The sequence below is a fragment of the Notamacropus eugenii genome, chromosome 1 (assembly GCF_028372415.1).
Source record: "Notamacropus eugenii isolate mMacEug1 chromosome 1, mMacEug1.pri_v2, whole genome shotgun sequence".
Taxonomy (NCBI): domain Eukaryota; kingdom Metazoa; phylum Chordata; class Mammalia; order Diprotodontia; family Macropodidae; genus Notamacropus; species Notamacropus eugenii.
Genome location: NC_092872.1, coordinates 496,391,954 through 496,419,932, shown reverse-complemented (window position 1 = coordinate 496,419,932; position 27,979 = coordinate 496,391,954). Strand labels below are relative to the sequence as shown.

The 27,979-nt window shown below is 35.9% G+C and overlaps 1 protein-coding gene across 1 annotated transcript; it reads left to right on the top strand.

Annotated features, from left to right (window-relative positions):
• On the top strand, positions 1–27,862 carry DNAJC5 (DnaJ heat shock protein family (Hsp40) member C5). The gene is made up of 5 exons (XM_072633257.1): positions 1–11,206; positions 12,180–12,297; positions 13,734–13,947; positions 19,641–19,812; positions 20,394–27,862. The coding sequence occupies exons 2-5, from the start codon at positions 12,191–12,193 to the stop codon at positions 20,495–20,497; spliced, it is 597 nt and encodes a 198-aa protein (XP_072489358.1). The 5' UTR covers positions 1–11,206; positions 12,180–12,190; the 3' UTR covers positions 20,498–27,862.
• The last annotated feature ends 117 nt before the right edge of the window (positions 27,863–27,979 follow it).

Sequence of the window (27,979 nt, the reverse complement as noted above, 5' to 3'; positions counted from 1 at the left end):
AAATAAATTTAAATTTAAAAAAAGATTCTCAAATAAATAATTTTCAGTGCCTCTTCTTGCCACTATTCATTTACATTTTGAATGCTTTTTTGTTAATCTTGTACACCTGTGTACACTGTGTCCACAATGTTGCACCTGGATATCACATATCACATTGTTCTCACTGCACTGGCTGAAGGGTTTACATGGTTTATCTTGCTTTCCATTCAGCAGTGTATGTATCCAGAACTAGGAGTCCTTTGAGTTGTTTGCCAGTGAGACTAGTTTTACATTTTGGACTATATATCTAAAGGAAAAACTGAAGGTGAAGTTTTACTGTTATTGAATATGGATTATTTTAAACTTTAGCCTGGAGAGATATTTAATAAACATTTCATTCTGCAATATTTTGTATAGATTTGTTCTTATGTCCAATGTGGTAGATGAGTTACCTTTCAAATATGTAATCACTACCATTTTATTATGAAATGAATAAATTAATTTTTTAGTCTGGATACTGTTATGCTATTCTGGAAAAAAAGCAGTAACTGATATCATGAGAACAAGGTATGCTATGTATGCTACATTTGTAGAATATATTAATGTACTTTTTACATGTGTTGAATCTATGTGAGCAGTTTTTTGTAAAATTATGTATTTGGCTTGGATAAATGAGAATTGTTATAGAAAACTATCAGCGTTTGTTTTGCTATTCTAAGTTTGCTCAAAAGTTCAATGTGAGTAATAACCGTTGCAGTTAGAGATTTGTGTTTGAATAATACTTGAATAGTTGTCTAGCCTGCTTTTTCTAAGGGCTAAGGCAATGTTAATATGTTACTTATTTTATTGCTAGTTTCATGGCAGCTTTCATAAATTTAGGCCTAGTTACACTGTATAAAGCTGAGGAATTAGTATTTTGACAAGCTCTCCAAATGCTAAGAAATACATTTCAATGGGAGCATTTTTTGTGGTATCAAAGAATTGGAAACAAAGTAGTTGTCCATCAGTTGGGGAATGGTTATACAAATCATGGCACATAAATTCTTTCTGTGCTATAAGAAATGAATATGATGAATATAGAAAAGTGTGGAAAGATTTACATAAATTGAGGGAAAGCCAAGAAAACAAGAACAGTTTAAACGGAAAGAACAAATGTTGTGAAATTACAAAGAACAAAAAAGACTTCGAAGAAAAGATGAGATGATTCTTACCTTCCAGGAGGTCGATGCTTGTGGTGCACTGCAAATATTTCCATCCTTTTTAATGTATTTTTATTATTATTTTTCTTTAAAAATAGTATTTGTTAAGTGGAATTGCTGTCTGGGGAGAGATACTGGAGAAATTTTGGCAGTGTAAAAAGATATCAAAAAATGTACATCACCTACATTTCCCATATCTCCCTTCCCAACCCTGGTCCCAAAAATTCATTCTTTATATAACAAGACCACCCAGTTTCTGTATTTTGTATTGTTTACCAAAAGAATTCTAATTATGCATTTTTTGGGAGTTACTTTAGTAAAAAGCTCTGAAAAGGATATCCACAACTGGATCAAGCCTGCTTCTGTTTTCCAGTGTTATTGTTCTGATGAGTTGCCATTAAGACAGAAACTTAATTATCATAGATTCAAGTTATTAGAAATGAGCATTCATTCCTTATGTTAAGAAAAAATTATGTCATTGAGAAGAGATCTGAAGTATTTCTGAAGATCATTTTAGCTCAATGTTTAAACATTTATTAGATTCATGAAAAAAATTAATTAATCTCAAACCTATTAAACCTGTTTTTATGATTGAGAAGGTAATTGTTTTTATTGTTGCTCCGGGGGTTACAAGGCATTACTTAATGCTCATTTTTTTCCCCTTGAATTCTCCACTTTTTTAATACTGTATTTGTGGTTGATTCTACCTTGAGTCACTTCTTTATCTAGGAAATAGTATAGATAATGAATGCACTTTTGTTTAGTAATAATGCCACAATGGAAAAATTAATTCATGTCAAAATATCACATTCCCTTTATAATATATTTCCCCAGGAGATTGGTCAACTCCTGAGGGATAGCATCTGTTCTTCTTAACCCAGCATAGTGCCTTGCAATGGTGTTTCACATACTAGACACCTAATACATACTGGATTAAAATGAATTGACTTTGTAAATCTTGGTCTAGGTACCTAGTACCTCATTTCCTAAATGCGACACTGAATTCTTTGTAGTTGGTTAATGTATTCAGAAAGCCATCATCGAAGTGGTTCAGAAAATTGACTTGTAGACATATTGTAAGAATCCTTCTGTTCTTTGGATGTATTTCGCTCATGTGACATGGGCATTTGATTGATTAGCTTTGGTTCCATTGACTGAGAATGGCTGAGATTTTATGTTTACCTGCTGCTAATTTTCTGCTTACTTCTCAATCGTAGTGTTGAAATAGAGGAAGTTCAAAATTATTGGATAGAACTTTAGGAGCTACAGGCTGAGACAGTGGTATTGCAAAGTATCAAAATAAAACCACCTTTTTATGTTGCTTTGTGATTCTCAAATCCACTTTTCATTTATATGGTTTTAAAAAACTGGAAAGGCAAGAATAATAACGTTCTTGTTTTCTTTGTAAATTTCCATCATGATTATTAGTATAATGCTTAGCACACAATTACATAAACTCCCCCCCAAAAACTATTATTGACTAAGTGATGGTTATTAACCTTTATGTTGAGTCTTTTGTGTGTTATACTGGTTTTGGTTTCAGATTTTTTTTCTCATTTTGTTTTTGGTTAAAGAAAAGTGATTACCTTTTTAAAAAGTACTTGTCACTCTGTTGTGTTTTAACTCATCCACATTCATTTTGTTATGATTTTTATTCTTGAGAATAAAATGGTGGCAAAGGGAACATTTTGAGGGGGACTTTATTTTGTATAGTTTTTTTTCCCAAAAAATAAAAGAACATTTTTTTTAAGGAAAAGATAATTGGATGGTATTAATATAGTGAAACATGGTGCAGCATGTGTGCTTTATAGATTGAAATAGTTATACCATCTTCCTTCACCCACCCACCCCTGTTTTCTACTACATTCATGTTAGTTGTTGCTCAATTACAATGTCAACCAACAAACTATAGGGTTAGTTTATAAACCAAAAACTGTTTCTTATTAGATCACAATTAATAATCTCCTGTAAATTACTGAAGAAATAAACTAGGTGATTTCATTACAATGATTGTTGTCTTTCGTTTTCAAAGAGGACCAAAGTGAAGTTCTTTCATTATTATAGGGAACTTCCAGATGAGGAAACTCCCTCTACCAATGCAAGTCTGCATGTTGTCTGTAACTTACAATCTTAGAAAGTTTCCTAGAGCACTGAGAGATTTGTTCAGGCTCAGATAGTCAGTCTGTATCACAGGCTGAACTTGAACCCAGGTCTTGCTGATTCTGAGCCCAGCTGTCTCTGTCCGTCTCCTATGCCATGATACTACTTAAAGTACTGAAAATTTCCATTATTCATCACTCATTCATTTAGCAAACATTTATTAAGCATGTACTATGTGCCATTTACTGTGCTAAAACACTGGGGATACAAATATGAAAAAATATCCCATATCTTCAAGGAGCTTACAGTCTAATGAAGAAAGACAATACACAAAAAATAAGCTAAAATAGGAAATGGAGAGAGAGAGGAAGGGGAGGGGGACATGGTAGGAAAGAGAAAAAGTCCCAAAAGTAGTACAGCCATAGTATATAAGAAATTAAAAATCAGATTCTTCCAAAGAATTTTTTAAAAATAGATTTTCTAATATTAATTACCCTATTCAGACCTCTAGTTGTTTTTTTTGAACACTTTAAAATAGTACCTAATATTTCAACCAGTTAGCAGGCATATATTTAGTGGGGATGGCAAGAAAGAGGGGCAAGGGAAGCTGGTAAAGATTACAGGTTGTCTTTTGGACATGTTCACTTTGAAATGACTGGGAAATCCAAGAAACAGTAATTCTGGGCAGGAAATTGAGAGAGACTATAGGTAAATAATTTGTTGTTCTTCAGTTGATTCAGTCATGTCTTAATCTTCATGACCCCTGTTGGGTTTTATTGGCAAAGATACTGGAGTGGTTTGCCATTTCCTTCTCCAGTTCATTTTACAAATGACAAACTGGCAAACATGATTTGCGTAGTGTCATACAGCTGTCTGAGTGTAGATTTGAACTCAGGTCTTCCTGACTCCAGGCCCATTCTTCCGGACTTCTTAGCTGCCCAGGTAGATAATTAGATCCTGGGAATCATGAGCAGACATGATAATTGAACCCATAGGAGCTAATCACTGAGGAGAGAAGAGAATTCAGAGTAGTCATAAAAACTGAGAAAGAACAGAATATTCTAGAGAAGGTGGTTAATATCAAATGATGCAGAGAAGGCAAAAACAACGAGGTCAGAAAGAGATCTGGCAAATGAGATCATTGGTAACTTTGTAGAGAGCATTTTTAGTTGAAAGATCAAGTCAGAAGCCAGAGTTTTTGAGAAGTGAGAGGAGATGAATAACTGAATTGTCTAAATTAGTTTAGGTTTTTGGTGTGGATTTTAACATTTAATTGCCATAACCAGATCTTGAGATAGTTTTTGATAAAAATTTTCTATGTTCAGCAGTTTTTCTACATTGTTGAGATAATTATAGTAACCTTCAGTACTATGATGAAAAAATAATCTTAGCCTTCAAGGAGCTTACATTGAGAAAGGAAAAATGGATTCCTGAGTATGAATTGCATAAGTATTTTTGGGAACAGTGGACTTAAAGGATCCTGTTATATGATGCTTTTGACTTAAGAGGTGGAAGCAAGGTTTAAATGTACATCCTCAAAAGATCACTGAACATTAGCATTTAAATAAGTGAAATTGTTCACAGGAGTCTGAGATCAAATACTAAATCAATGAAGAGTTATTGTACACACAGAGATGCAATCTGTTTGACCAGTTAGTCTGAAATAGCTAAATTTAAGATAAATATTAAAAATACTTAAATTTGTCACTTAAGTGAATGTCACAGTTTTAAAAAAGCACAGTTCTGCCTTAGGAATTTTTAAATGAAAAAATGTTATTTAGGTTTTTAGAAAATGTTTGTCTATGTGTGTGTGATAACCTCTGTGTGTCCTTCCTCTAAAAAAATTATTACTAGTAAAAATGTTTGAAGAATTTGAATTTTCTTCAGATTAATTTCATTCTTGCCCTGGTACAAGACGGCTTCATCTTTACCACTCCACTGAAATTGCTTTTGATAAAATTCACCAGTCTAATTTCTTGGTCAAGTTCTAGCCACCAAGAAAAAGTGGATCATATACCGTTTTAGAGAGCAAATGGATAGTGCTTTTGATGGCAGCCTACCCTTTTCTTGTTAGATTGGGGAGAAGGGAATCCAGTTCATGGAACAGTTCTTTCCCTTCCCCCACCCCCACAGTCTTTCATTTATTTATTTGTTTGTTTGTTTATTGTTTGCAACATTCAATTCCACAAGCTTTTGAGTTTTAAATTTTCTCCCCCTTCCTCCCCTCCCCAAGACGTCATGCAATCTGATATAGACTCTACATATACATTCATATTAGTCATGTATTTTATGACTAATGTTTTATTATGTATTAGTCACATTTTCACATTAGTCATGTTGTAAAGAATAACCAATGGAATGAACCATGAGAAAGAAGAAGCGAAACAAAACAAAAAAGAGAGCAAATAATATCCTTCAGTCTGCATTTAGACTCCATAATTCTTTCTCTGGATATAGATAGCATTTTCTATCATGAGCCTTTTGGTCTTAGAACCTTGCATTGTTGAGAAGAGCCAAGTCTATCAAAGTTAGTCATTGCACAATGTGACTGTAACTGTGTACAGTGTTCTCCTGGTTCTGCTCCCCTCATTCAGCATCAGTTCATATAAGTCTTTACAGGTTTTTCTGAAGTCTGCCTGCTCATCATTTCTTTTAGCACAATAGTATTCCATTATATTCACATACCACAGCTTGTTCAGCCATTCCTCAGTTGATGGGCAAACCCTCAGTTTCCAATTCTTTGCCACCACAAAGTACATGTGGGTCCTTTTCCCATTTGTATGATCTCTTTGGGATACATTCCTGGAAGTGGTATTGCTGGGTCACAGGTTATGCACATTTTTATAGCACTCAGGGCATAGTTCATGGACCAATTCTTAAAGACTTAGTCTGTGCAGAAGGGCTAGCAAGATAAACTCCGAATGAGTACATGACTTAGATATAGAAAAGAAATTACTTTTAAAATCTTTGGATAGAAGAGGACATGACCAAACAAGAGACAGAGTAGCTCACAGAAGGTACAATGGACAATTTAAATTACATAAAATTTTAAAAAGATTTGCTCAAACAAAACCAATGCAGTTAAAAGAGAAACAAATAACTTGTTTAGACAACATAATTCCAAACTGCTTTCCAGAATGACTAGACCATTTCACAGCTGCACAAACAGTGCATTAAAGTACCTGCTTTCTCACAGCGCCTCCAGCATTTGTCATTTTCCTTTTTTGGGTCAATTTTGGTTTTGTTTTTACTTTCTCAGTGGGGAAGGGAGGAAAGGGAAAAAAACGTAAATTTTTGTTGAATAAAAAAAATTTTTTTTAAAGAATTAGCATCTACCCCGCTATACCACTGATATAGGCTTGTACCCCACAAAGAGATCAAAGCAGAATGAAAGGGCCCTCCTATGTGTACAAAAAATGTGTAGTAGCTTTTCTTTTTGTAAAGAACCGAAAACTAAGGGATAAGTTTCTGAGGGAAGGAAGGCATGATAGTGATGTCTAAGAAATCCCAAACCAGTGTTAGCTGATAGTGAGTGTGGTGTTTAAAAAAAAAAAAAAGAGGGAAAAGTTAATTTCAAAGTGACATGGAAAAATGTATATGAACTAATGCACAGTGAAGTGAGCAGAACCAGAAGAAAAATTTACACTGTAATAGTAACATCAATATTATAAAAATAAACAATTTTAAAGCTTATGTGAACTGATGAAAAATGAAATGAGTAGAACCAGGAGAATAATTTCTAGAACAGCAGCACTAAAAATAACCAACTTTGAAAGGTATAAGAACACTGATCAGTGCAGTGACGATCTGTGATTCCGAAGGACCAATGATGAAGCATGCTGTTGACTTCCCAACAAAGTTAATGAAATTTTTAAGAAATTAAGTGGTAAGAAAAAATAATTAGTCATCCAAAGTATAATAGGCTGCCTTAGGAGATCCTTCTCATTGGAAATCTTTAGTCAGAGTCTGTTTGAAGACTTATCTGATACCTTGTGGAGATTCTTGCCAGTGAGATCCCATGGAACGCTGAAGTCGTGTGATTCTTTGAAAACTGAGTACAGAGAAGTAACAAAACAGAAATGCAGCTGTAGATGTATCTCACCTAATGTTTCTTGGGCTTTAAAAACATGTTAGATTACTTGTTCCTAGAACACTATTTCATTCCATAGGAGTACAGTTATATGGGTAGTGGGCTAAATTACTTTTCAGTACATTATTGCAACTTCAAAGTAAGGTTTGTTTATAATATATTAAATGAATGCTTTTGTGATGTTGATCAGACCAGCCCTGGATACAGCATGCTGATGCATAGGATACTATGTAACCTATGCGGAGGATTAACTATGTAGTAACAGAACAGCACATAGTATTTGCCACAACAATGTTTAGGAAGAGTGTGACTTCAAAATTACCTAGGCATTTCAGATTACAGTTGATTCAGTATTCAAAGTTCAGCAGATTTTTTAAAATTATTAAATGCTTACAGGTACTAAAAGAGCAGTCATTTCTAACAGGGAAAATTGGGAGCCTACTTCATGGAAGGGAGGTACATTCTAAGCATAGAAAACATTGAATAAAGACAGAAAAAAGACAGGTGTAAGAAATAAATAGAAAATAATTCACTTTGTCTGGAGTATAGAATGTATGAAAGAGTAGTAGTATGAGATGAGGCTGGAAAGATTTAGTAGTACCAGGTTATAGAGAGCATTGAATACCATAAAAAGTTCTGATTTTATTTAAGCTATAGGAAGCCATTGAAGGACTTTGAGCAGAATAGTGAAATAACGAGGTCTGTGCATGAAGATTAGTCCAATAGCAAGAGAGGTTGGAGAAGGGGTGAAAATAGATCTGGAAAAAGACGTGTTATGAGGCTATTGTAATAGTCCAGGTAAGTGGATAGTAATGAAGACATGTATATAATAAGTGAAAGTGGCATTGAGAATGCCAGTTTAAGAGACAAGGAGATTGTTTTCCAGTCTCACCTCTGACATGCTAGCTGTGTGACACTGTAGATCACTTTCTCCTAGATATTCTCATTTCTCTAGGTTTTCATGCTGCTACTCACTTCTGGTTCTCCTATCTGATTCTCCCCTCTCAGCCTCCTTTGCTGAATCTTTATCTAATTCTGTATCTGAGGCTTTTTTCTTGACCCTCTTTTCTCTCTCTACCAGAGGTTCTTAACCTGGAGTCTGTGAATATGTGTGTATGTATCTCTCTACAGACACACTTACATAATAGTATTTCGATATAATTGGCTTCTTTTGTTTGTTTTGTTTATGTTTTAATTTTAAAACATTCTGAAAAGGGGTCTGTAGACTTGAGTAGACTGCCAAAGGGATCCATGATGCAAAAATGTTAACACCTGTTTCATATCATCATTCTTGATGGTCTCATTAACTCATATAGGTTTGATTATCATCTTTTTGCAGTTAAGTTCTATATACCCAACCCTAACTTCTCTCCTAAATTCCCCATCACACATCACTGATGTCTTTTGAATATCTCAAACTAGATGTTCTGTAAGTGTCTGATCAACATGTTTAAAACAACTCATTGTCATTCCCACTAAACCTTTTCCTTTTCCATACTTTTCTTTTGAGAGCATCACTACCTTGCTAGTCATCCATTCTTACAACTTTGGAGTTATACCCAATTCTTTTCTTGCTCTAACTCCACATTTCTATTCTGTTCCCAGCTCTTTGTCATTTCTGGCCCTTCATTCTACTCACATAGCCACCACAACTGTTACAGTCATTATTTCACATCATTCCTATTATGTTAGACTTTTAAATTATTTTTTTCCAATTACATGTAAAAACAATTTTTAACATTCATTTTTTTAAATGTTAAGTTCCAGATTCTCTACCTCCCTCCTATCCCCTCTCCTTGAAAAAGCAAGCTATTTGATATAGATCATACATGTGCAGTCATTGCATTAGACTTTTTATTGGTCTCCCTGCCTCAAGCCTTTCCCCACCCTGAGCCCTCCTCCACTCAGCTACTAAAGTGATTTTTCTAAAGCACAGATCTGACAATGTTTAAATGCCCTCCCACCCCCCACCCCCACCAACTCAGTGGCTCCCTGTCACTTCAGGGACCAAATATATAATCCTGTTTGGGATTTAAAGTCCTTCACAACCTGTCTCCCTTCATACTTTCCTGTTCTTATACTTTGATCCAATGACATTGGCCTTCAAGACTCTTGTCAGATCCTGGCTTTTACAGGAAGTCTTACTCATTTCCCACTCCATTGCCTTCCTTGAAATTACCTTCTATTTGTACTGTCTATAGCTTAGATGTATGGTTATTTACATGTTTTCTCCCCCATTGGAAGATAAGTTCCTTTAGGGCAGAGACCATTTTTTCCCCTTTCTTGATATCCTTAGTATTTAGCACAGTGCCTTGCACATAATTAACACTGACTACTCTATACCAATGAAATAACAGATTTAGTTTCCCCCAAATGCAATGAGGTAGTGGCAGTGGAAATTAGGAACAATAGAGGATGGCAAAAAGATAATGCAGAAATAGTGTTTATAGGATTTTGTTGTTGTTTCAGTCATGTCTGACTCCTCATGAACTCTTTGGGGGTTTTGTTGGAAAAGATACTGGAGTGGTTTGCCATTTCCTATTCCAGCTCATTTCAGAGATGAGGCAACTGAGACAAACAAGGTTAAACAACTTTCCCAGAGTCACACAACTATTGTCTGAGGCCAGATTTGAACTCAGAAAAGTGAGTCTTCCTGACTCTAGGTTCAGTACTCTATCCACTGTGCCATTTAGCTGCCTCAAATAGGATTTAATAACTGGTCATGAGAAGTGAAAGACACAAGAGTTTCAAAACATGAGACAAAGATATGATTGTACTGTTTCATTAACAGAAATAGTAAAATCAAAAAATGGAGCAAAAAGTTTTTTGGGAAGATGTTATGAATGATTTTCTGACATGTTGGATTTGAGATGCTATCAGGCAGAGCTTGTTTGTATAGGCATTTGGAGGTGCAGAATCTGAGTTTACCTGCTAAAAAAGGTGATGCTGTGGGCATAAATGATATCACTCAGGGAGAGAATATAGAAAGAGAAGACAGAGGACAGAACCTTGGAAAACATCCAATTTAAAGAATCAGGAAGAGGAACCAGAGCAGTTGTGGTTTGAAAGGTTGGATAAGTACAAGGAAAGTGAAGTTGAGGAAGAAGCATATCTCAAAAGGGTGAGTAATTCAACCATGTTAAATGTTCTGGCAAGGTAAGGGGAGAATGAGGACCAACCAATTCAATTGCCTTTGAATTTGGCAGTTTAGTCATTGGTAAGATTTAGGGTGGGGTGGGGGAGGTGTAGAGGAGCTAAAGAATAGTTATAGTATATTGAAATTCATAAGAAACTTTAGAGGAAAAGGTGGCTCGGGATATGACAGATTCCTAATATAGTGAGAGGGGGTCAAGGAAAGTGGCTACGAATTTCATTCAAATGATGAAGATGGCAGCCAGTTGGTAAGAAATATAAGAAAGAATGTAAGCCACCACCCCCTATTTTGGGGGGCAAGAAGTATTTTTAATTTTGTCTTTGGTATCTCCCAGGGTTAACACACTTCCTTGAATGTAGTTGATGCTTACTAAATGCTTGTTAGGTTGGAATCAGTAATGTGACTGCAGTTTAGAAGGACTAAATGAATCTTTTTTGTTTAAAGGCATTCCTAGATGGAAAGACAGATGCTAGTAGAGGGGACAATAGAGATACTTGATGAAGCTTTTTAGAGGAGGGAAGAGAATGGATCAGAAACAGAGAAGCAAGGGTTAATTAACCTAAGCATGAATAAGCATACTTCTCTTTTGAAACAGAAAAGAATAAGTCCATGATGCTACTAAGTTTGGAGAAAGGAAATTGAAGAACTTCCTGTCTGGGGCCTTAATCTCTTATTAAATAGGAGGTTAGGTAATCTTTTCTAAGTGTTTAGGGGGCGAGGTATGGTTAGGGGTTTGAGCAGGGATTAGGCACAAGTAATATGACAAGTAAGAGGGTAGTAATCAGTGAGTGTAGAATAGAAAAAAATATTCAATGGGAAAAGATCCAGGTTAAGGTTATGTACCATGAATTTGTAATTTAGTCATTTTTTTCCTTAGGAACAAAGACCATTTTGTTTTTAAAGCAATAGTGAATAAAGAACTTGCCTGAGAGTCCTGAAAACCTGGCTTCATGCCTTACTACTGACATATACACACTGGCTGTATGACCCTGAGCAAGGCAGTTAACCTCTCAGTGCATCAATAATTCATTGACTGAAATAATGGTAATAATAACAACTGGCACATATGCATATATACGTGTGTGTGTGTGTGTGTGTTTGCAGTTGCAAAGCACTTTACAGCTGAGGAACTGAGGCATACAGAGGTAAAGTGACTTGCCCAAGGTCAGACAGCTATTAAGTGTCTGAAGGCCTGGGTTGAACTTGGGTCTTTCTGACGTAAGGAAATAAATGTACATCACTTTACTACTCTTAGCCTATCTAAAGCTTAATTTAAGTTCAGGGCTATGAGAATTTTGTGCCATCCAAAGAGTTAAACAGATACAAACTAATTTTACTGTATGTTGTATTCTTATCTCAAATATTAGATTCAAGTAACTTATGATTTCTTAAAATTTTAGATATACCAGAGTAAATACAAGTTTCTTATGAAAAAGAGGGAACTGCAAAATAATCAGCTTTAATGCTGAGTGTTTGTAGTTTGATATCTAGACTTCATATTATTTTTGTTATCATAGGAGAAAACCCATTTCTACCAACTTTTTGCAGTAGTTGGAATTTTAATCTTAAAAGTGAGCTTTGGACATGACTCTCTTACACTCTTTCAAATGACTTGGATGATTTCATAGTGTTGTATTTTTTAAAAAATGTTTTGCAGATTAGCATAAAATGGCAGACCAGAGACAGCGTTCACTTTCTACCTCTGGAGAATCATTGTACCATGTTCTTGGGTTGGACAAGAATGCAACCTCAGATGATATAAAAAAATCATATAGGTAAGAACATTTTAGCTTTTGGAAATTCACATAGATGTCCATATAATGCTGATCATTATGTTTAGGTCTAGATTTAGTCAGTTACAATATTTATAGGAAAAGGCTCTTTCTTCAGATGATGAAGTTTTCTTTAAAAAACAATTTGTAACTTAAAAGTGACACACTTATTTTGATTTTGTATTTCCAGTTATAAAAGTATTTATTTCCTAGTATATTTAAAATTTATGTTCTTACATTTTCTTAAGGGGAAAGTAGTACCTTGCAGAATTTTGCTCCTTATCAAATGGCAAAACTATTGATTTCTGAAGCAATACTTTAGAAAGAAAAGTGTGAATATATTTAGAGACCTTCCTTTTAGCCTTTGTGATATATACAGTGCTTGGAGAAGAGGAACATGGACACTTACATTTTCAAACATGACCAGTATTTTGATTTTTTTAACTGTACTTACTTGTTTCAGGGGAGGGACAACAGGAAGAGTTACTTGGGAAGTGTCAGTGCTCTTTTTAAAAAAGAGTATCAGTAAAACATTGAAAAAAAACTTGAAAAAAATATTCCATCTATACTTTTAACAGCATGGCCATTTTAGTAGCCTTCTTTTAAAAAATATATTCTTTCATGCAGCCTCTTTTTTCATATATTTTATTTATGAAAATTTTGTTTTCACTCAGTTCTTTTCAGTGGAAAATAAATAATCTCACTGCTGATTAGGTGATAGTAGTACTCATAGCCATAGTAGTAGAAGCAGAAAATAGGACTTCTTTTTTCATCCCTGGTAAGTAAAAAATACATAACTCGTCTGTCTGTGAGGATGTATGTACTGATTGACCACCAAACTATTGATCTGTGTCACTTGTTTTTATACATTTTATTTTATACATTTTATTTATCTCAACCACTCCCAACTTCCTTGGGAACCCTTATGGGAAGATTCTTTAAAACATTTGAACTCGCCACATAAATAGCCATTGTAGTATTCTCTGAAGTGTTAGAATAGTCAGTGGCAAGCAAATATAAATTGCATGATGTAAAAAGTTTTTGTAGGTTTGGTTGTTTTTTTTAATATTCAGTAAATTAAATGGAACACTAGAGGTCAGTAGTAGGCTTTGTAGGTTTCTTAGAGAAGTCTCCCAGTATTTGGTAACACAGACGTTTTTTGGCATTGTTGTTATAAGTAAATTTTATATAAGTGAAACAAAGTATATACAACAAGGTAAACATGCAGCTGATCTTGAGCATGCTTAGATTTGTCATTATAGGAAGGTTTCTATGTCCCAATTGTTTTTCTTCTCTAAGAATAGAAGTACAGATGCAAATGGATGAGACCATAAAATGAAAAAGTTTTTCCTGTATTGACTATTGTGCCACATGGATGAATTGAAAAGTGAAAGAGCAAGGAACTAAATTTAAATGGACAAAAATCTTTTTGTTTGCAGGAAACTTGCATTGAAATACCATCCTGACAAGAATCCAGATAACCCAGAAGCTGCAGACAAGTTTAAAGAGATCAACAACGCACATGCAATATTGACTGATGCCACAAAACGAAACATATATGACAAGTATGGTTCTTTGGGCCTTTATGTAGCTGAGCAGTTTGGGGAGGAGAACGTGAATACCTATTTTGTGCTATCCAGCTGGTGGGCAAAGGTGAGCGGAAAATGCCTCCTTTAAAAGTATCAGAGACTCTTCTGTTCAGGGTGTTGTTTGAGTTTTTCTAAGATTTCTAAGAGTTATGCAGTGTTGTGTTTTGTTGTAATAGCTAGTTCAAAAACATTGGATTGCAAAAATTTTATAAACAGTTATTTAAACAGTATAAAAATTGCACTCAAATGTAAATGGAAGATCAGAGAAAAGGAAACAGAACGCTATATCATCCTTTCAAAATGTTTATTGACATTTTTTGATTTTATATCTCTTCTCTTTTCCAGTTTATTCCTGCCCTCATTCAGAAAATCATTCCTTATAACAAAGAATGAAAGAGGGAAGGAAAAAACTTTCGAGCAAAACTAACCAACACGTTAACTGCTTCCAGGCATGCAATATCCTTCACCTCTGCAGAGAGAGGAGAGAAGTGCATTTTCAAATGTCTTCTTTGGGCCCAAGCTTGAGTATTTTCATTGACTGGGAGACCATATGTGTGGAATATTGCATCTATTGTCAGATTCAGTTGATGCTTTGGTTAGTTTTACTGATTGTTTTTATATTTTATTTCCTATTTTTGTTACTAAAGGATGGCTCTTTGGGTAGGAGAGAGGGATTTATTAGTATTGAGAGTGATCTCAAAACAATATATTTCTTAAATATTTCAAAATAAAGGAACCAATCCCCTCCCCCTAAAAAAAAAACCCCCAAAACAACTGTAACTATCCTAAATATTAACTCTTTGTCCAGTGACCAGCTACACTATCTCAGGAGTGCTGGATTTGAAGTCAAATCCCAGCTAGTCCTTGTTGCCTTGGTGACCTCAGGCAAATCTAATTTCTTTGAACCTCTGTTAATCTCTATAATAAAGGATTGGGCCAAATGACTTCTAAAGTCTCTTTTAGCCAAGAAACTATCATCCTAAGATAGATATTCTCATCATAAAAGAAATTAGAGGCCTTTTCAAAGGAAGTTACTGCTAAATGGAAGCATGGTTCAGATATCCTCTTTGGAGGGACAAAAGAATTGACAAAGTTGGTTTCTTTGTGTATCTGAAGACAATAAGAAGCAAAATTTTATGGAGTAGTTGGTCATTTTTTTGGTGTTCATGGTAAACATAAACAAAAACCAAAATGGAAGTAATTTTAGTTTAGAGGCTCATCTCTTATGAAGGATAAAGGCCTAGAGAATTTCTGTGAAGAACTTTGACAAGATCCTTTAAACCAGATCAGCATTTTGATACTCAGTAACTTTAATGCCAAGGTAGACACAAGGAAAAATGGTGAAAATAGTTTTAAAAACAAGTCTCAGTTTTGTTAAAGGAAGGAGACCTAAGATCTATAGATTATTCAGAAATCTTACACCTTTGTATCATGAATACCTTTTTTCAGATGAGAATCAGAAGGTCCTGGAGAGCAACCATATTAATGATAGCAACCGCCACTTTTGGTACTTTAAAATTTGCAAAATGCTTTTCTTAGGTGATCTTATTTGATCTTCACATCCTATCACAGATGGTTATCCCTATTTTATATCTGGGTAAATTCAGTCTCAGTGAGATTAAATGACTTGCCCATCCATGGTCATGTAGCTAGAAAGTTTGCAATGCAAGATGCAAATTAAGATGCCTCCCAGTCCCACTTCCACTATGTCATTCTGCCTTTCAAAAATGCAATTGACTGTCCATACAGACTGAAAACTGGAAATAGAAAAAGAAGTGGAATTTGATTATCACTCTTTCCTCCAAAAATTAACCAAAGTAAAACAGTCGTAACAACCCTTTTCTTCTCTACATTCCACTTTTGATGATCTTATCAATTCCTATCAGTTCAGTTTTCCTCTCTATGCAGGACACTTTCAGTTCTGTACATCCAGTCCACTTCCCTCTCCTGGGCTCCATTGTCGAATCACAAAGTCAGCACATCCAAAACAAAACTCATTGTCTTTCCCCCTAAAGCCACCCATCCTCCTGCCTCCGGTGACCTCTATAGGTCCATTTCAATTCAAACTCTATGACTTTACAATACTTATTTCTGTCATAATATACTATCATCACTACTTTCAGTGGTCTGAGTTTTCAACTCAATCCTTAACTTTTTTTTCTTTCACTCTTATGTACAGCTGGATGTCAAGTCTTATCATTTCCACCTCCATAGCATTTCTTCCACCTATCTCCTTCTTTCTACTCACATAGACCTTGCCGTAATTCAGGCTACCATTACCTCTTGCCTGACACTATAATAGATTCCTTCTTGGTACCCACGTCAGATCTATCACTTCCTATCCCCCATGCTTGGAATGCCTTCCCTTCTTGTTTTTGCTTCTTAGAATTCCTTTCAAGACTCTTCCACAGTGCCTTTCTTTATCCTTATACTTTGTGCTTACACTGTGATGGTGATACCCTTGCTTTTTTAGTCACTCACATGTGTTGCACCATTGCAATCTATGGAAATTTCTGTTGTCTAGCCATAATCTGCTATCGTAACATCACAGATTTGCAGATTTAAGGAAAGGGACCTTAGAAGCCATCTAACCCCAAACTCCTCATTTAGCTTTCCTTTTGACTGACTCCTGCTCCAGACTCACTTTCCACCCTGCAAAGTCTTGAACAATTCATTTAACTAGCTCAGTTTTTCATTGTTCTTTAATTGTTTATTCCCTTGTCCTCTCATCACTTAGCCCTTTCTATACCTCAGCCTTGCCTTTTTCCTATTATCCATCTTCTCTGCTGCTGTTCATATGTTGCTGAATACTACTAAAAGAAGTTATAAAGTCATGGGGATGGAAATCCACCGCATTTTTGTTACCATTCTCACATGGGTCCTTACTACTTACTGTGTGCTATATACTCTACTCAAAAGCGTTTTTAAACTTACTCTTCTTTTTATTCAATCTGCCTACCTTACCCTCTGCTGTCCTGCCAGCAAAACCTCATCTGACTGAAAAATTTAAGGCTCTCCATTATCAGCTCTTTCTCCCCACTTCTGATCACCTCAGTATCATCTCCCATTTTCTCCTCCAGGGAGAAGATGAAGTGTCCCTTCTTTCTCACACCAACTCTTCTCTCCTCCCTCTCCCCCAGTATGTTCCCTTAATCCCAAACCTTCCTGTATCCTCCAGGAATGTGCTCTTTCAGTCATCACTTCTCTAATTTACAGCTTCTCCTTATCCTCTGGTTCTATCCCTGATGCCTCCAAATATACCCACTTGCCTCCATCCTCAGGAAGAATGTACTACCATTCCCCCAAGCTATTACTCAATAGCTATTTCTCTTTTACAGCCAAACTTCTCGAAAAAGCTATCTGCCCTCATTAACTCTCTACTCTTTCACTTCCCACCCATTTCTCAGCACCTTGCAGTCTGACTTTCCTACACTCAACTAAAGTTGTTCTCTCCAAGGTCATCAATAGTCTCTTTATTGCCTTTTCTCTGTCTTCATCCTTCATGAAGCCTCTGCAGTTTAGCCTACCACTTTCCTCCTGCTCCCTCAGTCATCATAATACTGCTTTGTTAGGATTCTCTTCCTACTTGTCGTACCAGTCTTTCTTCATCTGCTTTTCAGGTTCATGATTGATATTTATCCCTATCCATGAATATGTATCTCAGGGCCCTGTCCTGGGCCTTTTTTTCTCCCTTTATACTTTCTTGGTGATCTTACAAGCTTCCATGGATTTCAGCTATAATCTCTATTCTATTGATACCCAAACCTGCACAGCCTTAATTTCTTTTCTGAGCTCTGGTCCCACATCTCCAACTGCCTGTTCAATATCTCCACCTAGATGTATTCTTTAAGCGCATATGTCAATAGATACAGACCAATATGCCTTCTTTTCATCTTTATGACAGTGATGTATATGATACATTCACAGTATAATAAGAGAGAAACAGAATGGCTTTTGCATATTATTCTCTACAACATATTACATCTTTTCAGCCACAAGTAAATGATGCAGCAAATAAATACAAGATCCTACAATGTATTGGTTGATTGCAAAAGAAGAAGTAAGTATTTGGCTCACTAGAGCAAGACCTAGCCTTAAAGGCTCTTTCCCAACAAGAAAAGTCAAGTGTATGTTTTGAGATCCTATAAAATTCCTTGTCACTTACTGTTCAAGACAGTGACATGCATTAGGATGGCTAGCCCAGTGAGTTAGTAGATCAGTACATCAATTAGCAAGCATTTATTAAGTATCTGCTACGTTCCAGGTACTATGCCAGGCACTATGAATACAGACACAAAAATGAAAACCATCTCTGTCCTCAGAGGGGGAAGATATGTACATATATAAATAAACACAAGGTATATACACGATACATTCTGAGGGAAAGGCAACTTGAGGGATCAAGATAGCTCTCATATAGAAGATGGTATTTGAGTTGGTCTTTGAAAGAAACTTAGGATTCTGAGGGATAAAGTAAGTACATTCCAGGCATAGAGAACAGCCAGTGCAAAAGCATGGTGTTGAGAGATGAAATGCTATATATGAGGAACTGTAAGAAGGTCAGTATGACTGGATCACATTGTTTATGAGAATAACATGGAATAAGACTGAAAATGTAGGTTGAGGCCAGGTTGTAAAGGGTTTTAAATGTCCTTTTAAAAATTGGTTTTATATTTAATTCTGGATATAATAGGGAGCCACTGAAGATTATTGGGTGGAGGGAAAAACATGGTTAGATTTGCACTTTAGGAAAAAATAATTTGACAGATGTATAAAGAATGGATTGCAGTGAGGAGAGAGACTTGGAACAGGCAGGCTTAATAGGAGTTTATTGCAGTTGTTTAGGCATTGCAAATGGACAAATGAATTAATTAACAGAATTGAATTGGTGGAAAAAAATTGCTTTGGGGAAATGCCATTATATTTTTACAGTCCCAGGCTGCATCCCAGTGCAAATATCCATCTTTAGCATAAATGTTCTCATAGTCGTGCTCTATGACACCAACTCTTTGGAAACATCACTGTTTTTAAGTTACTGATAAACCAAAGGGCAATGAATAGACATAGTGGCCATACACTCGAGCATCATTGCACTGGTAGCTACATTCAAGGAGTGACGTGAGTGATGTCAAGTTGGAAAAATGAGGATCAAATGTACAGCTTAAGTGCTCTGCTAATATATACAAAATGTTGAAAAAGACCTTAAGAAAGGTCTTCAGCATATTGGCCTTGTTTTCTGAGGAGGATTTCTGGGACAACACGGAAAATCCACAAAATGAGATGGCATGGATGGGTTGTCCTCTGTGCTGCTGAATGAAATTAACTGTTAGTCTGATAGCCTTTCCTTCAGCGAGACTTGAGTTTTTCCCAGTATAAAACTGAGTCACCATTTTGTCACCCAAAACTAAACAGTCATTGTGCTGGGCACTGTCATTCTTGAAGGAAATATTTTTTTTTGGTATATTATGAGTGAATTTTGAGTCAGACATCAGCAGTTACTCTCATTTTGATATGAGCTTTGTTTTAATTTCTTGTCTTGTCTTTGGGATTCTTTTTATCATTTTTTATAATAACTTGAGAGTTACCGTGCAGTAATGGTATCATGGGTGATTTTTCCATTTTTGTCCTATCTTTATGATTGTCTTATATCTTAAATGCCATTTTTTTCAAGTACATTAAACTCTTGTCTCTTGTGAGATGGGAATATATGTTAAATCTGATAACTGAAACAACTCACAATCTCTTCCTTTTACCTAGGCCCTATTTTTATTTTGTGGGATCATTACTGCATGCTACTGTTGCTGCTGTCTGTGCTGCTGCTTTAACTGCTGCTGTGGAAAGTGTAAACCTAAACCTCCTGAAGGTGATGACCAAGAATACTACGTCTCCCCAGAGGACTTGGAGGCACAGTTACAGTCTGATGAGAGGGGTAAGTGTCTCTAACACTTAACAGCCCATGAAATAGATACAGCCTCCAGTGTGTGCGTGGGTAATAGCTAGAATGATCCCTGAACCAGTGTTGAACTATCTTGTCAAACAGGAGGGCATTGATACTGTGCTTGGAGTGTTTTTGGTGGAAGCTGGGACGTTTGAGGTGTGAACATGGAAATTTGAGGTAAAAATAGAAACAAGAATGACCAGATTTACATAATTGTCTCCCACCCATTGACTCTGTAGTAATAGTAGAATTGTGGGGTTGAAAATTTGGAGACTGGTGGTGGTTGGGAGGGACGGAGAAGGTGGACTTCAGTAATGGGTAGCTAAAAAAATCTCAAGAAATTTAAAAAAGTGTATTGGGGTGGGGACAATTGACAGTTTTTTTGGTCTCAGAGCAACAATGTTACTATGATATGTCATAGTAACTTGTTAAAATGATCATTCTATTCCATTTCCTAATAAAGGGAATGGAGTGTTTCTGGTTAGGAATTTAGTTGACATATAACAAAAGCTATATGTATGTACCTTTGTTCTCTTAGTGCAATAAAGTATGTGTGTTTTCCCCTTTTTCAGAGGCTACAGACACACCTATTGTGATACAACCAGCATCAGCCACAGAGACCACCCAGCTCACAACTGACTCCCACCCCAGCTACCATACTGATGGATTTAACTAAGTTAAGAAAACACTGTAATTAGAATGGATAAATCAGTACCTGGCCAATCAACATTAGAATCATGAACAGTAGAAATAGAGATCGGGGAGGGAACAACTCCTGCCACAGGGAAAGGGCAGACACTGACCTGCCAAGAATATTTTGTAATCCCTTCCGCCTTTTCTGTCACCTTCAGTGTCGTATCTTGATGATACATGAAGTGCTGTAGCATGCAGTATTTAAAGCAGTTTAGCTACGGTCTTCCTTTCTTCTTTATTTTTTAATCGCATGTATGGGGTTATGTTTTACGTATGTCTGTGTTGTAAATGTATCGAGGAGTTACTGAATTAAGTGAATATTGGGAGCAATCTGCACTCTAAGCAGTGGTACCAGCCTAAATATATTTTTCAACCCACAAATTTAAGTGCGAATTGCTCTGAAGCCACTTTTGCTTCCATACAATTTAGCTCTGAGGACCTTTAAAAAAATAGGAGGGGGAATTCATCATTCTCAACCAAGAGTACTTGTTCACATTCCCTGGTACCTGTGTTAAAGCCAGTGTATGACTTAGGACAAAATGGAAGGATACTTCCAGATAGGAATTTTATCCTCCCTTATTAGTTTTTGACCTTCGTGTACTGGCTTACTCTTTGACACTTCCCTTTTTTCTTAAGCCCCAGAAATGATGAACAGCTCCTTGCCCAGATACCTTTGTTTTGGTCCCAACTCTCTTACTCCTCTATATGACCTTGGGCAAGTCACTAAACCTCTGAGCCCTAGTTTGCTTATCAGTAAAATAAGGAGGTTAGATTACATGACCTCTAAGGTCCCTTCCAGATTCTTTGATTATAAAGGAATTTGGAAATATGAAAATGACTCTTCAGAAAACATAATCCCTGTGTTTATGTGGTATATAGTTTGTACCTGATCTCTTCAGCGTTGTTTACGTACATCATTGTGAGTTTTTTTCCTCCTCAGGTAAATTTATTGTGGAAATGAAAAAGATTTCCTTTTTTATATTGAAACCAAATCATGTTTGCACAGTGTTTAAAACTGGTTTTCTTATCTAAAATTTACTTTAAGGTTCTTCTGTTATCCCAGCAGTTACTCTACAGTGTAATTAATCATTGTCATGTTTTTCTTACTTTTATTTGCATGTAACAGATCCCATACTAAGGAAGATTCAGGGTGTTTGGGTTGCAATGGTTGCTTCCTCCTACCTCCCCACCTCAGTAGGTATTATGAGGATAGGTAGGACAGGGCAGTAGAGGAAATAACTGTCAGAATAACTCTCAGCTTCCAAGCACGTACCCTGGAGTTAGATGCACGCTGTATTCATTACCTTGCATTCTTTTACTCTGTTTCAAATTTGTTCTCCCTTGCCCCCTCTTTCTTGCCTCTTGTTTGACATTCCTCCAGTCATCATTCCCATCTGAGAACCTCTTCAGCAATTAATTTAAAGTAACCAGTCTTTTTCTGATTTAGATTCTAGTGTTGAAGGCACACAGAATTTCTTCTGTAAGACTTGATATAGGAGACCCCTTCAAAGACATTATAAATTGTAGTATTGGCAAATAATCACCTGGAAAGTTACCCTAGCCTAACTTTGCCTCTGTTCAAGTGATATTAGATTTCTAAAGAGACTAGTTGGTAGGTCTGCCAAGTCAGTCTAAATTTTTTCTTAAAAGCTCTTTGATCAAGAATGGTAATAGACAAATTATAGTATCCAATATAAGTTGTAATGGTGCTCTTTACTAAGGCCCATCACATAAACCTTTAGCCTTTCCTTTGTCCCTTTTGCTTTCATTCTGTTTTTCTTTCTCCCTTACTCTGTTTTGACTTAACCCTGCCATAAACATGTTGAGTATCTGTGAAGGTATCATGTCATTGCTCCCATTTTGAAACTGTATAAAGCAAATAACTGTTCTTTAGGCTGAGTTCATAGGTTAAAGAAAAGCCTGTTCAGTAAGCCTTGTCAGCTAAAAACAAGACTGATAGAATTTAGAATAGACAACATTCATTTCTACTTTGGCCTAAGAATTGGGTGTCCCACAAACAAAATCATAAATTATCCTTCTCAATTCCTGTTTCTTAATTGTTTGGCCCTAATGTTTCATTAACAAAGAACTTCATATGATGAATAATACTATGCCATATAATTATTGATCTTATTACATTTTCATGTGGATTTTCTTTTATGTAGGGAGTAGATTTCCTATCCCTACTTCTTACTAGACATTTTAATTGATGCCATTTTCAGGAAGTATCTAAGGAATTCTCTATGTGAAGTGAATGTAATAAGTTTTTTTAGTTACATGCCTGGTATGTGCTAAATTAGAGAACCCTGGGCTTCCTTTCTCCCCAGGAGCTTGATTTAAAAGAACCATTGTAGTAATTGCCCTTGTTGAATCTGTGAAGCCTTTTTAAATTGGAGGGTGGTGGCATTTTTTTGTTTCTTTGTTGGTTTCTCATTTTTCTTTCTTAATGTCCTTAATAGATAAAGCTGAAACTTTCTCCAACATTATGTAGAATTTGGGGCAAGGTAAACCTGACTTTTTTTTCCTCAACTAGGACTTGCCAAAAATCAACTCTTGTTTTACCCATGAGCTTACTGGGCCTTTTGGCAGATCTGAGGAACTAGATCTAAGATTGAATGATAATCTTTATACGTGGCGTGATGTTGTAATGATTGTCACAACACTATCAGGAGGAGAATTCTGATCAGGACATTTTTCCCATTCATGCTTGCCCCCATATTTCTCTCTAAATTTTCCTTCCTTATTAGGAGAGAGGCCTAATAAAAAGCTCCAACCTTGCATTTAAAAGTAACAATAGCTGGTAAGAGGCACAGACTTTCTTCTAAGGGTGTATAAACCTGACCGATACTGTATTTGGAACTGGTTTGCAGAACATGGTTGTTGCCTGTTAATAACTCCACTGACATTACTCCCTAAGGGAAGCAATTGAAAGTAGCAGGAGAAATATATGACATCTAGCTTTGTGGGCAGCATTAAATGGTCATAGATAATTCCGTTGACACTGAAAGAGGAATAATGCTTGAATGAATCTATATTCTAATCATGAATTACATTTCACCTTTTTTCAAACCCTAAATCTCTGTTACAAGAGTTGGAAATTCCATTTTGATAGCTTCATATTTCATGCACTCTGAAAATAAAGGAGCATAATGGGACAACAAAGTGATCTGTGCCGTTAAAATTATAATTGAGCTTGAAATCCAAGTTGGTAACAAGTATGTATGGTTTTAAATTTGTGTTTTCAAATAGAATGCTTTAGAAGTGATTTTCTTCCAGAACTGCCAAAAACAAAGTTCATAGTAGGAAACTGCCCCGTTTTAAGTGATGATGGTGCTAGCACTACAAAGGAAGTGGATTTCTTTGAGCCCAGGGATTGGCAGTAATGAGGAGAAAGCACTTTTCGTTTATTTTGTTTAAAAATATTACTAACAACTTGGAATATGCTCCAGAATGGCTTCCTCCTTCTCTCAAGCCTTTCTGCCTATTGGAAACTGAACCATTGTAGTTCATAATAAGGAGACTTATCTGGTAACCTGTGTTTCTAGATCCATGGGTCTGGATTTAGTAAACTAATGTTATCCTTTTTAAAATGTTATTGGTATCTTTTGTTTGTATACTTTCATTTCTAAATACTTTCTTCTCTCCCCCAATATTCTTAATAGCCCTAAGAGGGCTGTAGAAGACTCAAAAGCTTCTTATCTATGTGTGTCAAAGTGTGAGTAGTTTGCCAGATTTATGTTCAGTGTATGAATATTGCTTAAAAATACAAAATTTTTCCCAGGGTTGGAGGCATGTCTGAAGAAATATCTGGCCAAATTTTTTTTTCCTTGCAAAAGATTTTAAGGAAACAATGGCTTCCACACTTCAACATTGTGTGCCAAGATTCTCCCAGCATCCCTGAGCTCAGAATCATCATGGATGGAGTGATGTTCTGGGATGGAGACTGGGATATTGAATGAGGAGGAGCCTATTAGACTTGCTGAATATTTGGTTCGAAATCCTGAAACTTTGACCTTGGAGCCAATATTTTTGTGTACATCTCTCCAGTATCACTTTTGGGTTCTCACTTCTTTATTTTTAAAAAGTTTCCTTCTTAGTCACAGTTACCTAGGTGCTTCCTCAGGTTTGGGTATATCTTTATGAAATTTTAAAAACTATATCTTCCCATTATCTACCCCTTTATGGTAAAAGTCAACAGGGATGAAGTCAGATCTGAGAAGATGCAAATTTGACCTCTCTCTCCCTCCATACACACACACACGAAATTTTTGAGATAATTTGCTCATAGGATATCCCTAAAGTAATAGTATTTAATTTTTTTAAATTATTTTCTCTAATTCTATCATCTCATAAATAGTACAAGGTGAAAGACCACTTTTCTTATATAAAGAGTGCTGAAGTTGATGCACCTGATATTAGTCTCATTCCTTTTACAGCAGTAATCACATTGCTTTTAGGAAAACCTTGAAGAAAATTGTTCAGAAAGTAAACTAAATGACTTTTGCATCTGATAAAAACAATATTTTAGAGTTTGGTTTTTGTTTGTATTTTGTTTTGATATGATACATAGCAAAATGTCAGATTCTCCATTTATAAGATTTGTGAACATCTTGATAACAATGATCATGTTTTCTATTTCTGCACAGGAATTTTTTTAACCCATTTGCAGTCTTACTTTTGAGCTTTGTAATGTTTATAAAATGTTTCAGATATTTGCGTTCATTGTGTTATTTAATTTTTCTTAAACTCTCTGAAATCAGATGAATACATCTAGCAGTACAAAGTAGGCCCCACTAGAACAAAATCAGTTACCTGGCCAGAGAGCAGATTGAAGCCTTGGAAATACATAGAAGTTTAATGATGGTAATAAAACATATTTTCCCTTAAAGACAACTTTTATCAATAATCATATCTTATTGCAAAACCCATCTGACTGTTTTTCCTTGCTTTTCTAAGATTGAACTCTTTTTACCCAGAGGCATTGCTTTTGTGTATTTGGGCTTCCTACAATTTAGACTCTTTGTGAGGCTTGAAACCTGACTAGGACCCTAGCCTTTCAGAGCTTCACTAAAATTTGCTCAGAAGCCTCATGAAACCCACATATCTTTCAGACTTGGGAAAGGGAACTGAACATTGTTGCCTCAGTTCTGAAAGGGCATGCCACCCATTGAAACAAAAATGTGGAAAGGATAAAAAGCTTTCCTAGCATTTCAGTCCCTAAAGAAGAGAGGGTATTCTGTGCTCAAGAAGTTGAACTATATTTGTCTATAGTCAATCCAGCTCAATTTTTAATAAACTTTTATGTTAGAAAATGTAAAATCACTTAAAAATAAAAGATCAATGTGCCACCAACTGTGTGACTAGGATTTATGCTTAATACTGAGAGGGGAAATCAAATTGACCTGCTTACAGGATGAAGGGTAATACTTAGAATGAAAGGTGCTTCTCTCCTATGTCATTTATCTGAAGATGTGTTGCTTTCATTGTAGATTGAGTTGTCTTTCCTTGTGGTTTTGTGCTCAACAGTGGCTTCATTTGATGTTTTACATCCAGCTTTAAACCCTCTTAACCTCCCTTGGACCAAAATTTCTAAGCGTAAGGTTTCATTTAAATGGGGACAATTCAAACTTTTTTGTTTGTTTGTTTTTGAGGCAGTCAGGGTTAAGTGATTTGCCCAGGGTCACACAACTAGTAAGTGTCTGAGATGGGATTTGAACTCAGGTCCTCCCGACTCCAGGGTCAGGGCTCTGTCCACTGTGTCGCCTAGCTGCCCTGACAATTCAAACTGAACAAGAATTCTGGATGGTAAGTGCAGGGAGCTCCTAGAATGATGGAGTTGAGAGGCTGGACATAAAAAATTATTTTTATTCAACTTCTAACATTGAGAACTATGAACGCAAAACACAGAAACTCCTTAATTGCAATTCAGGGTCCTGTGGTACTTGCAAGAAATGAATACATTTTCATGTCTTTGAAAAAGCAAGACTCAAAATCACATGCTGTAAGTGAGATTGTGATATTGTGTATCTTTGTCATGTATGTACATATGTGTATATGTATATGTTTATACAACAGGCATGTCAGTACTGTTGCTGTTAAGTAGCGAAGCAACAATGAAATTTGATTCTAACATGACTTCTTCAAACTTTTGATTTGACAAATGGAAGCTAGGACAGTGTCCTTAGACTGTTTATTCTAACTTCAAGAAAAGAAGAAAAATTAGATTTCTGTGAAACAGCTATACACGTGTCAATCCTGTTGTGTAAATAGAATGTTTGAGTGAGAGAAATCCATGTCAGACTGGAGAGCCCCTGCTGTTAGTTTACATGTAGATTGCTTGGGCTTCCTAGTATTAGAATAGATGCATCCCAGGACAGGAGATGCTCAGGTCCATCTTTTTCACTATATAGTCTAGCCACTTATTCTGCTTACAGGGAGAAACTACTATTTGGAGTGTATTTGGTAGACTTTTAAGAACTGGAAATGAGTTGCATTGGGCACAATACTAATAATTATCACTTTTGACACCATTCTTTTGGTCAGGAGCACAAAATAGCTTCAAGGCCTTGGAGGTTCCTCTCCTGATGTGAACACATTCACGCACAAAGCACATTTGAGTTATAAGTGAATTGCTGTCTGGGTCCAGAAGATATGAAGTATAGGGGAGATTAGAGGGCTTCCCTTCCCCCAATTATTCCTCTTTCTCCCTTACCTCAAATATAAAAACCAGTTTTTCTTGGCGCAGTCCATGAATCATTTAACTTGTCACCTTAATAAAAGCACATGGCATTTCTTTGTGATTTGGGTGGGATGTCCAGATAACCCTGGTTCTTCCATCTCCTTTTTATCCAATGCCCCAACTTTGGGGAAGAGACTAGGTAAGGGAAATGGATGTTACATGATCTTTTACATTTACATCCCAAAACTGTAGGGAGGACAGGGTTCTTACAAGACAGGCTCTGAAACAAATTAATAGTGACAGGAACAAGTTTTGCTTTCGAGTTTTATTTCAGTTCTAGGTGTGGGGAAAATGATTTGTGAAAAAAAAAAAAAACAACCCAAGTATAAATGCATCTGAAAAGCAATTATATATATAGACATATATTTTGTTATGTTACTAAAGGACCATAATTTGAATTGTATGTAAGTAGATGTGGCTGTCAGAACTTTGTGGATTGTTACACTTGATACTACTGAGCTCCTGTACATACGTAAGGTTAAAGCCGAAGGACTTATTTTATGGTTTAGCATGGTAATTTATGTATTGTATGTCTGAATATCCACTAAAATAAAGATTGCTAAATTATCTATCTGAAACTACTGTTGTAAAATAAATGTTTTCAATGCATATCAGTTAGTGTTTGGTCTTTGTTTAAAACTGGCTTTATTGGACATAAAGCTTCTGTTGTAGCTGAAATCAGATGGCACAGTCCCTTACATGTAATAGATAATTAGTAAATGTTGA